Raw genomic sequence first — 16,135 nt, 5'->3', positions numbered from 1 at the left:
AACATTCCGCTCACTTACAGGTACCTCCCCTGTTTAGGCTGCGACGCTCTGTCTGCATGCTAATTTGATGAAACAAACTCTGCAACCTCGACTCCTTTTATTAGCGTGCGTGCACTGATCGCTGGAGGCAGCGAGTGAGAATTTGTTTTCGGTTAACAAGCAGGTTGCAGCGAGCGAGTGAATTGTAATTTCCCTGCACATTTTGCCTCACACTAATAGTTTACCAGGTGGTGCAACTGCAAATGAGAACGAACAACTGCTAACAGTGTGGAAATAATTCTTCATCTTTGTTCCTTTCACAAAACATCATGGATTCCTTCTCCCACTGATCTCTTCTCATCTTTCTTCCCCTCAGAGAGATGCCTCTGGACAGGCAGACCAAATTGTCAAGAACATGCCGGAGATGGCCAACCTGGTGTATAATATGTACATGCACATGATGCAGACCTCCCAGAAGTACAGACAGGTAAAGCATATATAATAATAGTGTGAAAGACAATGTATCATTTAAAAGAACCAGCTGTGCTTTACTGTTACATGGCTGTCTCATGGTAATATCAACTTCACTTCTATGATACAACTGACACAAGTTAGAAAGTGCTGCTTTTGCTATGTTCAGTACACACTCACAACATCCTCGTCTGAATGTTCTAAAAATGTTCCAGCTGTTGTAAACGCATCTGACTCGGACAGTCTCCTGCGTTATTTACATGTGAACAGCAAACATGATTTACACAGTATTATTGTATGCTTATTATTAACATAATAATAAAACATTCTATTATTATTATGATTATCATAAATACAGGGATATCGTGACACCCATAATCCCAGCAGAACACTGCTAGTTTTGACAATGTGTTCAGTGTCATGAAAAATTTGTGGAAATGCCCCAATTCTGCATTTTGAAAATGTTCCTATCCCTCTTTCTCAGCAGCAACAGCAGACGATGGCTCTGCCCCCACAGCAAACCAAGAAGGACACTGTGGTCGAGGAAGCACCAGCCAGCTCCGGGGAGCCGCAGGAAGAAACCCCCATGGAGCAGGAAACCCCAGAAGGAGAGGCAAGCTCTGAGCCAAACTCCGAGGACACCAGTGAGAAGGAAGAAAATCCAGACGCAGTGGGCCATGCAAAGATGCCAGAGCATCCGGGAAGAGACAGCGACAGCGACGGAGAGAACAGCGGGGAAGAGAAGGAGCAATAGAGAATCATCGGATGGGACCACTGTCTGATGAAAGGGGCCTCAGTTGTTGAGGGGGACCAGGGACTGTCCCTTAAAAAAAGGATTAGTGTGCGAGTCAGTGATTCTGGATTTCTTTTTTTTTTTTTAAGTGAAAGAATCCTGAATATAATGCTTCATTTTCCAGAACATTGGATTTTTGTAACCTTAAGTACTTTTGTATTAAAAAAAAAAAGGAAACCCTTTATTGTCTGTGACATGTTTAAGTACACGTGCCCCCACCAGCGCTTATACTACTCTAATCTATAGACCTCTCTCGCTAACACACGCACACACTGACAAACACAGTATATATAGTCAACATGTTTAAGCCTTGTCAAAATCTCCGTCATGATACTTCTATCCATTCATCTGTTTCCCTCCTCTGCTTTGAGCACAAGTCAAATCTGATTGGCTCAGCCTATACCAGCTAGACAAGCTGCGGCTAAGCTGCAATTGTAGGTCAGTTACTTTACCCTGGGGCCCGTGTGCATGCAGGGGGATTTCAACTTGCCCTCTGGATGTACACGGTCACTCAACCAGCAAGCGCTAAAACCCCCTGCCATTCATGATTTTGCGTGAAGTATAAACCGCACAGTCGTCTGCACAACAGCTCATATCGGCCTGGATGAAGCGGGTTGAGTTTCGACGACTAGATCTCAATAAAACAGCCATTCGAAAGTTCCAACGAGGACTGGGACTAGGTCATTTAAATATAAATCCACTTTTTGGTTTAAATTGGAGAGGTTAACGCAGTCCACAGCCCCCGGGCGAAAAACACAGACTGGAAATTCATTCATTTTCATGCACCAAAGGTTGATTGTTACATCATACCTCAGGCAAGCTGAGCGAACAGGTCAGCTGCACAGCTGCTCTCGCCCGGGCCAGTCTGAAGACCTGATGGAGAAGCATGTGTTGATGGATGCGGAGAGACAAATTTTCTGCAATCGGTCGAGTGTGGAGCCATGTAATCTCTCTTTTCTGTTTACTTCTGTTTCTTTCTTTCTTTTTCCATCTTCCGAGAGCAAGGCACTCCGGGTCGAGGCTCACGCGAGTATTTTGGAGTGGTGTGTGTTTCAGTTGGCTGAGGCGAGGATTAGGACGAGAGGTTAGATAAGGGGAGATTATCTTTGTCAGCTGAGGCCTCACATATGAATTGCAAACAAAAGTTTTAGCAGACTGTGACCAGTGTACTGTATCACATGATGCTTATGCTTTTTACTGTTCGAAATAACACTACCACGAAAAACTTATATATCTAGATATAAAACATGGTTTTCTGACGTATTGTATCACATCACCAAATAATCCTCTAAAAAAAAAACCATGACACCAGGCATACTTCACCAGAGTCACATGAGTGTTTGCATTGTGTAATATCCTCCCTCCGCCGAGCCTCCCAGCCACTAACTTTTTACATTTTTCTCCCCGCTGGCCTCTCGAGAATTCAGCTGCCAGTGGTACCTTGTTGTGGCAAATTAGAGCTAACTGGTGGGAAGTGGCTACTGATCTCTCTCTCTCTCTCTCTCTCTCTCTCACACACACAGCGTCTCTGGGAGCCTCGCACAGGATCTGGGACTCTGGAAGAAATAGCGACAAACGAGAAGGAGATCGGGAGCTGCCTCACTCCAGAGCCTTTTCTCTGCTGAAGGTGAACATGACTTTTATACACACACGACAGGTATTCATTAGGTTAATAGCCACTTTGCAAAGCTCTTCCCTCCTAACTTTTTGTTTTGAATGGGCTGACTAACAGCATGCGGAATAATCCAGCCTGTGTAACTGTAAGTGTAAAGTTTTTCTGTGTGCTGACAAACTACTACATGCAATGCCTTGTGCTGCAAATAAGAGTTTCCGACATTCTATTTGTTTTCAAAGCTATGTTTTTATTAAAGAGGACTCTGGTCATCAGGCATGAAAAGGGGCTCACAGGACAAATGGAGTGCAAAGAGGAAGAACGTTAGGGAAGTAGAGAGTGTTTCATGCAAGAAGAAAAAGCTGAAGTCGTGAGTCCAGTTGTCATGATTGTGCAATGTCAATTGTGTTTTCAGTGGCTGCCACCTTCTCTTTTGTTGTTTCAGTCGGGGCGTTTCCCCAGAAGCATGGGATCCCCCATGGGACACTCTCGTGTTAAATGTGTAATTCTATTGCCCAATCCCACATGACATGTCGTGTCACAACAGGAAATTAAATACGTAGAGTCACCACAGTGCTGCCTGGAGGAGGCAAGGATCTGACCATTGTGTCTTCGCGGGGCCTCGGGGAATCCGTCTGACAGCACACGACGCTTTCACACTCGCTTTCAGTACATCGGCTGCACAATCTCGACTTCAAGGGCTCTCGGGCCTCGGGGCGGTGGATTTTTCTGGTGGATTGTGGATTTTTAACAAAGCTTACTGTTGCATTTCTTCGAAAAAACATAATGTCACTGTAGCAGAAGTCTCCTCAGACTCCGTTTGCCACCACACTTTGCATAAATCATCAGGTAGCGAGGATTCATGTTGCATCGAAGTCCAATTAGCAGTTTTTTCATCATGGATAATTCAACAGGCTATTTCTATCGTTCTTTTTTTTTTTTTTTTTTTTTTTTTTTACAGCTCAAAACAGCGGCGCGTCGTACTCCTGGACGCCGTTCGCTATCAGCGTTGACAGATAAAGTAATGCTCATTACCATGCATGATCTCTGCTGATCTGCTATTAGTGGGTGACTAAGGTGCCAACGCCGGTCTTCGACACCGTGTCAGTGGGCGGCCCGGTGGTTATTGCTCGAGGTTGCCAGCTTATCGTGCTTTGTGAAGGCCACTGCCTAATCCTGACAAGTACATCCAGATCATCAACGGGGCACATTTCAATCTGATAATCTCTTATCATCACTGAAGAGGCACGGCCCACTCACAGGAACACGCTCCTGATGCCTGTTGTAGTTACTGACACGCTGTCCTTCCCGATCAGATTCTCCCAGATTCCAACTCTGATGGTTTTTTTCAGTATTAGCTCCATGTTCACTTAACTCGAGCAGGCGCATGTTGCTTTGCAGATCACAATTACAGTGTATTCACTTTGAGTATAATATCGGCCTACTCCTAACTTCCTCTCTTTGCTCTAGTCTAGGATGGCCACTTGTGGGTCCTGTTTCTGGTGCATTGTCTGGCTCGTGGTTCTGCTGTGCATCGGCTGGCCCCTCGGCATCGCCCTAGGTGGTCTCTATGGCCTCTTCAGCCCCCTCACCACCTGCCTCGGCCTGGACCGACTCTCCGATGTGCTCCTGGAGGGAGCCAACCTGGGCCGAACCTGTGCCAATAACATGAGGCACAGCAAGCCCTTGTGTTGAGGCCTGGCTCGATTGGTGCTTTTTCTACGGAGGAAATCCTTCACGTGGGGGAGAACTGTTCTCATCTGGTTATTGTGGAGACGTCCTGAGATGATCTGCACTCAGCACAGTGAGATGTTTTATAGCAATTTATGTGTCAAAAAAGGTCCAGAGGGTCTGGAAAACGGATTCCTCTTTGCTCTGTTAACATGTCATTAGCCACGGATTTCAAATTTGTATGGGTTTGTCGGGAAGGGAAATAGGCTTTGTGTTCATCGCATGAGTTTGCGGTTGCTTTCATGATGACCCTGCATGGAGAAGATAAGAAAGAAAATGGCAATTTAACAATGGAAATGCTTAGACTTGTAAATGACTGTTTGGAAACTTATAATGCGATTAAAACTGCTTTGAACTCACCCTCTGTGTTTGTTGACTGACTTATTGTGTTCGGTATTTGGTGGAAAATCCGCGTTGGGGAAATTTTTAAGGTGAAGGTAAACAGAGAAATGGAGTTACGGAAATGAACAGAAGGATTTCAAGTTTCAAATCACTTTGTTTGCCTACTTATTCCTGTCTAGGGTCACAGTGTGGAGCTCATCCCAACATGAGGTAGACGGGAGGCAGGGAGATGATTTCAGATCAAGAGATTACAGTTGCTAAAACAACGTGTAGAGTTTACTAAAATGGCACAGTTTGTTGTTAATCATGTGTGGGTTTGTTACTACAAAGACCCTTATCACATTATAAACTGTATGGTTGTTTTATCTCATTTTCTATCGTTCTCCTTCTTCGCAGGCTTCTGTTCCTCCATCAACGGGATTCGGTGACGCAGTGGGTGGCGCCGTTCCTTTGAGATGTGAACCGAGTCGTCATTTCTCTGCAAAAACCGCATCCAAGAGAGTAACATGGTGAAAAGAAGACTCATATTAGACCATTATAGACAACAATGGTGTTTTGTTTCTATCGCCTTTACACTGTGCAATCACTTTTTACTTCATAGAGACAAGTTTCATTTTTTAAAAAGTTCTCTACATCTGCCTTAAGGTGAAAATATTGGTTAGTGGAGCTTTAAAGTCTAAATGTCTTCAGTCAGTTAAAAGGAACTCATGTAAACAGGTTGACGGTGTCCATGACTTAAGATTGAAATTGAAATACTTTACATTAAATGAGTTTATATAGTTAAATACTTGGGTAGTAGTTTTCCCACTTCATATTTTTCCCTATTAAGTTTTGAAGATTGCATAAATTGCTTAATCTGCATACACTGGTCCCCAAAAAAAAATGAAGAGAAGGAATGGTTGCAGGTACAATGCATAAGACAAACTTGTGGGGAGCTGTAAATATGCTAGTGCCAAATCATCCGAGCCTCAGTTGCCTTTACATTTGAACGTGAAGTTCAAAGGACAAAACACTGATGTTCATAATCCATCACGCTACGTTGTGCGAAAATCTGAGCATGGATGTTGTCATTGTTGCACACTTTACAAACTAGCCCTTTAATTTGGTCCATTTCTGGCTGATTCTAAAGTTTAAGTTCTTTAACAGAACAAAAGCATTACACAAACGAAAGATGTGGACGAGGCGTCACTGTAATTATATTGGACCCAGCCATAGTTACATCATAACCTAATACGCCAGTGTTTGATTTGTTCAGACAACAAGCTCAAAAAGCAAAACTGACCAAACTCGTATGAACCGTCTCACAAAGCTTGCGCAGTGCCTCTGTCTGCTGTCAGCAGGAGATCTGACAGCACTTGGAAAATAAGTGTAAAAGTAAAGTAACGACTTAGTGGCTGAAAGTGTGAGAGTTGCCAACCCTGGCAGGCAGACTGCGAATAAAACACGGCGTGTCAACATCTTTTGCAAAAACTGTAAAGGGCTGAGATGGTGTCTGAAGTGGTCCGACCCGGGGGCTCAAAGACGCTTGTTTTTCTCTCATTGTTTCGAATGATGAGGGTCCTCTGAAGTGGCTTGAGTCTACAACTGGCCGTGGGCCACAAGGGTGACGTTCTTGTTTTCAGTTTCTGGGCTCAAGGTTAAGTTCTCGTCTTCCGCCCGTAGACTGGAACCTTTGAAATCAAAAATCTTGCGTATGGATTGGAAAGTTTTTGACATTATTGGTTCATGCCTTGAGTAAAGTTATTGGATTTTGAAAGACAACACCCAGAGGAAAAAAAGAGCTTTGAATGTGAAGGAGAACGGGGCCTGTGTACTGAGGACAATTCACCTGGGACACTGGGATAATGTGCCTTTTGCGCTTTTAGGGCTGCTTTTTAAGTACCACTTTTACATTCACACTCTTGTAAATGCGTAAAGTCAAGAGTTCACCGCAAAGTGGCCGGTCGATGTAAAAGTCACACTATCCATGTGCGTGATGAACCGTCTCTTGTACTTGGATAGAACTGAATTGAGTTTATGATACCAACAACACCGATACATCTTGATGGCCAATTTAAAACTCCTAGTAATGAAATGCTTGTTTCTTTTGGTTTACTCAATATAGATAATGGATGAATGGAGGGCGATACTCGGCTTATGCTTCGCCAACTTGCTGTAATATATTCATCGTCGATGAAAACTGGCTCTTTGTGGCTCACATAAATTCTACCACTGAAAAATAAATGATCGGTTTAAACACCAACTTGATTATCTGAAAAATACTTTTAGTACTTATATTTGAGCAGTAACCGAGTATTTTTGACATTGTTGTGGTCTTTCTTTTACCTTGAACTACATGATCTGCATACTTCTCCCAGCGCTGGCGATGTTTGTCTTTCGGCAAAAAAACTTGTTTCGAAGGGGAAGAAGTTCGCGGCGTACTAGATATGTTTTTGAATATTTCAACATGTCGAAGACCGAATCTGGCAGGAAAGCAAACTTCACAGTGAGACAAAGTAACTTCACAGCGAAGGCGTCCGTTTGGCTGAGCCACGACAAACGTGTATAAAACATGAAACGTTGTGGTTATGGTTGAAAGGTAATTCGAGTGGGGGCAGACTGGGTCATAAGGAGATGCAATACAGCAGCAACTGACGGAATATATGTATATCGGTGTTCGAGTGAACTACTTAAAGGCGGCAAAATGTGCAAATACTTGAAGGCAATACTTTATAGATCCTCGAGGGAAAATCCTCTTTTGGGAGCAGATTTATTCTCATAACAACCTTTTAGTCAACGGGGTGAAGGCATGCTGAAATAAAAGCAATAATTAATGTGCTGTAGAGATTCAGTGAATCAATTGAATATATTCATGACTATCAGAACGCCACGAGCCAAACTGAAATTCCTCGGTGCGAGGTGCTTGGGAACTTTCCTGTCCGTTTTGAGTGGCGCTGTGCTTCCTCAGCAAGCACCGAAATAGCTCGGGATTCATAGGGACTTACCAAAATACTTATGCTGAGCAGCCTACCTATAAATCTGGGTGGCTGTCTATGTTGTAGCTTATTCAAATTTGATTCGTGAATATTTCATTTTCCAATCCACAAGCGTCTCACCCCTCACTCCTCACTCGTGACTGATGCACACGGGGACAAAAACCTCCCTCCTTCTTTTTAATGCAGATTTTAATCTGAGGGGCGAATTCCCTCCAGAAGTCACGCGGCAAGTGCCCAAATGTGAACGGCAGTATTGTGTCATTTGAGGCCTAGTTAGGTTTTTTTTTAATTTTTTTTTTGCGTCTGTCCTGTTCTGCTCCCAAACATCCTGAGGATACAAGTCACTCGCCAAAAAAAATCCCCTGATTTTAATTCAACTTTCTCTGTTTTGTATCCCACATGGCTTGTCAGAGGATACAGAAGGCGATGGGCCTCGAGGCCACGCTGACAGCACCGTACGGAGAGGCCTCCAAAAAAGATGGACAGAGAGAGAGAGAGAGAGAAAGAGAGAGAGAGAGGGGCAAGCAAGCTGGTGAATTTTTCAGTGGGGTCTGAGTCTGGCTATGGAAAAAGCTCTGCTCCGACTGGCTGCAGGCAGACCTGGGAGGCCGCCAGTGAGAAGCAGAGGGGACAAGTGTCGGCCTCCCCACTCAATTAACCACATACCGCTCTGTAATTTCAGCCCCACGCGCAAACACACAAGGTGAAGTGGAAACGCGGGTAAACGGCTGTGTGAGGAAATCTCAGGCGATTAAGTGGGCCACCTCTCCAGTCCACAACCTTTTCACTGGCTTGTAGTTTCCTAATGAGGGACTTTAATGAGGAAGATTTTTCTTTTTCATTGAGGGTTCATTGGTTTGGAAATTGGACAATTTAGCAGTTGCTTTTGTGCAAGTTGAATTTACATCTATTAAGAACTTAGTGTAGACCTTTTACAAGCTGGATACTTGAATAGTGGGTATCAATATGCCCATACAATACTGTACTTTGATATTGGGATCTTTATTTTTATGTTTAGTTTCCTGATTTCAACCAAGAAGTATCTTATCAAAGAACAGCCCAACAAGCCCTAATATCTCACCAAACACTACTTAATACTTGCTCGTTACAAATACACTCGTTGCTATGGACGCACTTCAGTCAACATCACAAAGAAATGTTGAGATTCGATACCTAACCCAAGAAATGCACTTTTTATTTTGAATCAGCATGTAGAACTTCTTCTTGGAAAATAACAATCATATTTGTGAAAAATTAAGCTAATTTTAGCTGGAAAATGTTTATGTGATATGATGAATGCCTGCAGTTGTTTTAAAACTAAAAAAATAGGCCAATAAATTTATCTGTAATTAAATGAATAATCAACAAATTCAATAATCACTTATCGATTCAATTATTTATTTAACAAAAAAATATATATCATTAATGTCCCGGTAACAGATTCTCAAATGTGAGATTTTGCAGTTATTTTCTTTAATTGAATTAAAAATAGAATCTCTCTAATTTGCCTTATTTACCATTTTAAAATAATTTTTAAACCAAACAACTAATAAAATAATGAATGAACTGATTAAATATTGACGACTTTATCTGATAAATGCTCTGGTATAAATTCATAATAAATGTGATACATTTCCTTTCCAACTTTGATCGTTTGGCGTGTTTGAATATTAATGCTGTTGCATTTTGTTTTGATTCATTTCATCATGTTACAGTTAGATTTTTTTAAAAAAGAAAGAAAGAGAGCAACACAAACTTACTTTTTGACCTGCACCAGTTCATGAATATGTAACTCGCTTTTCCGAACTTATTGTCTAAGTGTCTTGTTCATCTTCACAAATTTCAAAAACATTTCAACCGTGCACTTTTAGGAAAGTGAGACTTACTGCGTGTGGGTAATACAGAATGAGCATATGTCTGTTGTCTAACATCCAGGGGGATGGTGATCCAGGCTCTGTGCTCCTTTCAGGTACCCAGCAGAAGACTTTCACATAAGCCACAGCGTGTCACTCCGTATTCAGAGCAGGGGCCAGGAAGAGGACACCCAGTTTTCACGGAGCAATATGTTTCATGTCTTCTCTCTCTCTCTCTGCTGTGACCTTTAAATGGCCCCTGACGCTCAACACAGATAAATGCGCCATGTTGGAAAGAACAAAGTGCTTTCAGACCATTTGTATTGAGCGAGCTTGTGATGAACGGCTCAAATGCTGCGATCCAGCGTGGGGACATTCCTATATATGTGCACATTATTGATTTAGGTACAAAACCTTGCCTGCATCAGGCAAATGACTTCCCCTCAGGGTTCTTTCAAGGGTTTCTACTCTGTTTATGATGTGAAATTCCCATAGAAAATCAATAGGTTTTTTTGTTCTGGACAGTTTTGTCCTTATTATCTCATCTCAGCTGCTGAGTAATGAGGCCGGTCTCCTGAGGGATCGTGAGCAGGAGGAGGATGATCGTGCCACAATGATTTAATCTCAGCAGCAACAGCTACAGTGGAAGTCACACTACAGGACTTTGAGCATCCTCCCAGTGTCTCTGTATCTAATCCAGGCTCTGGCGTGAGCCTTTGGCACCCGTGGGCGACCTGGGAACTAAAATTTTACAGTTATCTTTATATACATCCTGAAACCTTTGCCTAACAGCAATGGTACCTGAACAAACTGCAAAAAAGAAAAGAGCCATCCGATGATGAACACTGGAAATCAAGAATTGAATACTTTGGCACAACGACAATTACCTTTCCCTCCTGATCGTAATATTTCTGCTCGACACACAGACGTAACCGATCCCAGGTCACACAATGTTTGCATTATTTGAATAGATGGGGCAAAAGGATGTTTAAAAGCAGACCACAGCCTCCCATTCATTACATAAGACCAAAACAAAGAGTCACACAGTGAAGGCTTATGGCTCGGGGTCGGGTGACAACAGCATATGATTCATGGCTAGCTGTGCCCTTTTTGTCTTGTCCTCCTTGTGTTGGGACCATCCACTGCTCTTAGCCAATGTTATTTCGCAGCCTTCAGAGCTCGCTCTCTGTCCGTTTCAAGCAAACCGGCAATGTCATTCCCAATGTCTACTTTACATGTCCTCAGTGCAGGAATGAAGAAAGAATATGGCACATGTCACAACAAGAGATGTTCCTTTCTCTTCATTGTTTTGATGTCGGGAACAGCAAATTATATCAGCGTTGCTTTTGATTTTATCTCTAAAGGTTTTCTTTTTCTTACACAGACGAATACATTACCTTGACTTTTATTACATAAAGAGATAATCATTCGTCCAGTGGCTGGTGTTTGAGGTATGAGTATGTGTTCAGTCGGTGGACAAGAAATATGCCAAGGAGGATAAATTCACTGCACTAGATAACCTTTGATAATATACTCAGGCCAAAGTATTTCACCCTATTTTTTTGAGTGTGTTTCGTGTGTACTATTTTAAATGTCTCAACCAAAGGCACCGGAAAAAACATTGTTTTCATAAATCGTGTATCTATTTCGTAATAGGATTTCACTCTAACCGGTCAATAAATGAGTAAAATATGCAAATGCAAAAGCAAGGGAGCATGAATTTTAATAATTTCAACATTTTTCATATGCGGACACAGCATGTCGCATGGCCACCACATCAATAACATCAAAGACGCTCATTAGAATAATGAAAACACATTGATTTTATGTAAACAAAATATATATGAACGCGTCTGCAAATATATATCTTCTCATCTGCCACACGGTGAAACTAGCAGCATGCTGTCCTTTATGAATGTGGGTGCAGAATTTTGCATGAAATTTAATAAGAATAGTTTGATTGGGGATGTGTGGGAGGGGGGAGGGGGGTTGGGGACACTTACACCCAGCTTAAATGGGAATGTTTGGTCTTCCCCCTCTTCGTCGATGGGGCAAGTCTGAAACGTGGAGTTTGGAGTGACACAGCTGCCGACACCAGCTGTGTCACACAAGTGGTGTCTCCGTTTGTTACTGTGGAGCTGCATGTGTCCGGCAAGTCTGATGTGATGAGGGATGCTTCCAGAAATACGGACACAAAACAGATCAAATGACTGAATTATTAGAAGAAGAAGAAAAAATGTAAATGTCGATGTCTGTTATTTTTACAGGTCATCAAACTCCTGTTTGCATATTCATTAAGAGCAGATGTGGCCTTAGTCTTTCACCACAGCACAAGGTTTTTTGTGACCTAAGTAGGATATTTAGGCTCAAGTGAATTGTGTCTCCCTCTCTGTTTTACTTCTGATTGAGGCTTGTGTCCTTCAATAAGACCTAGATTTAAAAGCAAAGGAATATTGCACTGGCATTAGATTGAAATATGTCACATCCTCAGCAAGGTTCACTACAGGCCTACCACGGTGACAGTGGGGCTTTTCTGTAATGTTCTTGTGATTTATTGGCAGGAAAAAAAAAAGATCAAAAGGAAGCCTGTTATTGTCTCTGCGCCCTCCCAGCTGTCCTCCATACATGGGCCGCAGGCACACATGTCCATGCGGGAGTTCCCTCTCCTTGTCCAGCCATTCATGGAGCGGCCGTTGTCAATGAGGCAATGGGCTACCAAATATGGAGAAGGGGTCGCACTGCTCGGCCCCCATCTCACTGACACTTGTGAGGGTATAAATTGGCCCACCGTGACATTTCGGCACCCCTTGGTTTACACACTCAAAGATCTGGTGAGTATATACACAGGCTGACCGAATCAAGGACTAAAAACAAGGCCGAGCAGTGGATTTATCACAAGGGGATGGATGATAAATGATGGACACAGGATTTTAACATGAATGACAGTGACTTTCATCATTGACTAACCACAGGTCATCTTCTAACTGAAACGGATCATTTCACCACATCAGCTTGTGTGTGTGTGTGTGTGTGTTGAAGAGCTGACACGATGTGCGACGACGAAGAGACCACAGCCCTGGTGTGCGACAATGGCTCCGGCCTGGTGAAGGCTGGGTTCGCCGGTGACGACGCACCTCGCGCCGTGTTTCCTTCAATCGTCGGTCGCCCCCGTCACCAGGTAAGTTGAACTTTTCATTAAATCTACAGTAGTAACGATAGGATTTCTGTCACGTAACCCCCCCCACAGATTTAAGGCTTTCGACGAGGGTCAGATCACTTGTGCGTAATTGCGCATCAGAATTACGCATCGAAATTCCCATTAACAACTGAGGAAAACTGACTTTTGATGCGTTTCTTTTTAAAATTCTGCATATAGTTACAGTAACTAGTTATAGTTGCATATATCTGTGATGATTAGTAGCTGTTCTCCCATCACATCACCTTTTCCTGGTCCTCGCTGTTAGGGCGTCATGGTTGGCATGGGCCAGAAGGACTCCTACGTCGGCGACGAGGCCCAGAGCAAAAGAGGTATCCTGACCCTGAAATACCCCATCGAGCACGGCATCATCACCAACTGGGACGACATGGAAAAGATCTGGCACCACACGTTCTACAACGAGCTGCGCGTGGCCCCGGAGGAGCACCCCACCCTGCTGACGGAGGCCCCCCTCAACCCGAAGGCCAACAGAGAGAAGATGACCCAAATCATGTTCGAGACCTTCAACGTTCCCGCAATGTACGTGGCCATCCAGGCCGTGCTGTCTCTGTATGCTTCTGGACGCACCACGGGTACGACACGTTCACCACGTGTGAAATAGATTTTTAATACGTGAGTCAGTGCAGGTATAGGAATTCCATCTTTACGCATTTATCGCTGTAGGAATCGTCCTGGATTCCGGTGACGGCGTGACCCACAACGTGCCCATCTATGAGGGTTACGCGCTTCCTCACGCAATCATGCGTCTGGATTTGGCCGGTCGTGACCTCACAGATTACCTCATGAAGATCCTGACTGAACGTGGATACTCCTTTGTCACAACCGGTGAGTTTAGACTCGAGATGATCACAAAGCTCTGCGCGTTTCCACAGTGACATTTGTAAATGTTCTCACGCTCAGTCACACACCACCACAAACATACACAAAAGATTGAATCTGAGTAGTTTCTTGATGTTCCAATCATCCCTCTGCAATTGCAATATACAACAGGACTAATTGGCACACATGACACGTTTAATGCGGAACGTGTGATTAACTTCACGTCGTATAAATCTGATCCCCTCCAGCTGAGCGCGAGATCGTGCGTGACATCAAGGAGAAGCTGTGCTACGTCGCTCTGGACTTTGAGAATGAGATGGCCACCGCCGCCTCCTCCTCCTCCCTGGAGAAGAGCTACGAGTTGCCCGACGGCCAGGTCATCACCATCGGCAACGAGCGTTTCCGCTGCCCGGAGACCCTCTTCCAGCCCTCATTCATCGGTGCGTAAAGGCGAGGGGACACATCCAGGCTCGCTTAAAAAGTTGCAGTGGCACAGTCCCGTGAACATGCGGTGGCTTAGTGCATTTACAATAACAATTCAACTCGTACAAACAACCTTACGTTTTGAATCATGTTTCTGCAAAACAAATGATAATTTGTAAAAACCCGCCAACAAAAACATCCACAGTCAGTGCATTTTCTTTGGGCTTGTGGTGGAAAGTAATTCCGTATATTCGTCAGGTATCAAATGCTCAAGTAGAACTTCAGTGAGGGGAATATTTGTATTCAACTCCATTTATGTGACAGGTACTTTAAGTGATGTACTCATAAGATATAATGCATTAATTTAGATAACACTACGTGACAGTAAAGCATCAGAGCCAATCTTTTTTTCTTTTCCTTTTCCACCTAAATAACTTTTTTTAAGCTTGCTATTAATACTTCTGTGCTTAATCAATTCTGAAGGAAGATTTTCTTTTAAACCACGATGTTGCTACTTTTACTCGAGTCATCGTCTACCGCTGCTGACTTTTGAATCTGATTCAAATCTTCGGCTTTTGGATGATTGGCTCACCTAAGTCTTTTGGATGCCCACGTCAGGATCGCCAACTGGAGGTCACGGCTTATCCACCTTGGGATTTAGCACTTTATGGACGATAAATAGACACGAGTCATCTGATGCAGCCGGGGGCTCATTGCTCATTGTTCACATTTGCGCCGCAGAGCGCGCAGCTGCTGGCGGAGCTGTCCACTTCAGCACCTGTTGGGGGGGGGGGGGGGGGCAGCTGACGGCGGTGTCAGGTGTGGCCTCTGCTGCAGGGGGAGGGGGTCGGGCGCTGTTGACACTCACCCACTTGACCGCTGTGTGTTTGCGCATAGGCATGGAATCCGCTGGCATCCACGAAACCACTTACAACAGCATCATGAAGTGCGACATCGACATCCGCAAGGACCTGTACGCCAACAACGTCATGTCGGGCGGCACCACCATGTACCCCGGTATCGCTGACCGCATGCAGAAGGAGATCACTGCTCTGGCCCCGAGCACCATGAAGATCAAGGTAACGTCGACCCCCTGCTGTGTTGCATTATTATGACACTTCTATGGCGGAGAGGAGTCCAGGAGCAACGTGTGTGCTTGTGTTTTAGATCATCGCCCCCCCGGAGAGGAAGTACTCCGTGTGGATCGGCGGCTCCATCCTCGCCTCCCTGTCCACCTTCCAGCAGATGTGGATCAGCAAGCAGGAGTACGATGAGGCGGGACCCTCCATTGTCCACAGGAAGTGCTTCTAAGCACAAGGCTGCCCCCCCCCACACACACAAACTCCCTCTCCTCCGTTCCTCACCCTCTTACCCCCCCGTGCCAAAAGCAGGAATTCGAGTGTTGTCGTCAAATTGTTTTTGTTACACTGAAGTGCAATGTAAATGTGGATATGTATAGGTTTATAAATAAACGTGAATCGGGACTTCCAACAGAAGACTTCTTTCCCCTTTATCCCCATTGTAACAGAACAAGGGTGCATTTCAGGACCTGGGCAAGGATCTATAATAATAATAATAATAATAAAAACAATGTGTCTCTCGAAAGTGGCGAGGCTCTGTCCTCTCATCACGCAACAGCCGAGGAGAGGGTATGAAAGATTTGAATTAGAAAAGATTATAGTGAGCGGAGAGGATAAGCCACACAAAGTTTCATTGACTGAAAACACCGCGCTCACGTGGCCAGTAATCCCCCCCCCCCACTGCCCAGGTTGGACACAAGACTTATGGATGCCTGTAACCTGGAAACATACTGGAGACATTTAGCGTATAATATTAATCATAATCATAAAACATTTATTGAAATAGTTGGGGGGACAAAAAAAAGGGATAATCACACACATAACCGTGACTTCAGATTGG

General features: G+C 44.0%; 2 protein-coding genes across 6 annotated transcripts in view; both read left to right on the top strand.

Annotated features, from left to right (window-relative positions):
- aqr (aquarius intron-binding spliceosomal factor) overlaps positions 1 to 4,945 on the top strand; it is a 48,938-nt gene extending 43,993 nt beyond the window's left edge. Inside the window, exons 35-37 of one of the 5 annotated variants that reach the window (XM_047337650.1) lie at positions 356 to 466; positions 938 to 2,870; positions 4,326 to 4,945. In XM_047337650.1, the coding sequence (XP_047193606.1) occupies positions 356 to 466; positions 938 to 1,204 (378 nt within the window). In that variant the 3' untranslated portion in view covers positions 1,205 to 2,870; positions 4,326 to 4,945. Of the gene's footprint in view, positions 1 to 355; positions 467 to 934; positions 2,901 to 4,325 lie in introns of all 5 variants that reach the window. The other 4 variants (XM_047337647.1, XM_035610109.2, XM_047337649.1 and 1 more) reach the window with 4 other exon arrangements.
- A 7,567-nt stretch (positions 4,946 to 12,512) lies between these two features.
- On the top strand, positions 12,513 to 15,706 carry LOC118286544 (actin, alpha cardiac muscle 1). Its single transcript, XM_035611040.2, has 7 exons — positions 12,513 to 12,587; positions 12,796 to 12,934; positions 13,221 to 13,545; positions 13,637 to 13,798; positions 14,041 to 14,232; positions 15,113 to 15,294; positions 15,383 to 15,706. Exons 2-7 carry the CDS (start codon positions 12,806 to 12,808, stop codon positions 15,524 to 15,526), a joined length of 1,134 nt encoding a protein of 377 aa, XP_035466933.1. The 5' UTR covers positions 12,513 to 12,587; positions 12,796 to 12,805; the 3' UTR covers positions 15,527 to 15,706.
- The last annotated feature ends 429 nt before the right edge of the window (positions 15,707 to 16,135 follow it).

This window comes from Scophthalmus maximus, chromosome 15 (genome assembly GCF_022379125.1).
Source record: "Scophthalmus maximus strain ysfricsl-2021 chromosome 15, ASM2237912v1, whole genome shotgun sequence".
In the NCBI taxonomy this organism is placed as follows: Eukaryota; Metazoa; Chordata; class Actinopteri; order Pleuronectiformes; family Scophthalmidae; genus Scophthalmus; species Scophthalmus maximus.
The sequence above is the reverse complement of the archived record's forward strand: the minus strand, read 5'-3'. Positions and strand labels throughout refer to the sequence as shown.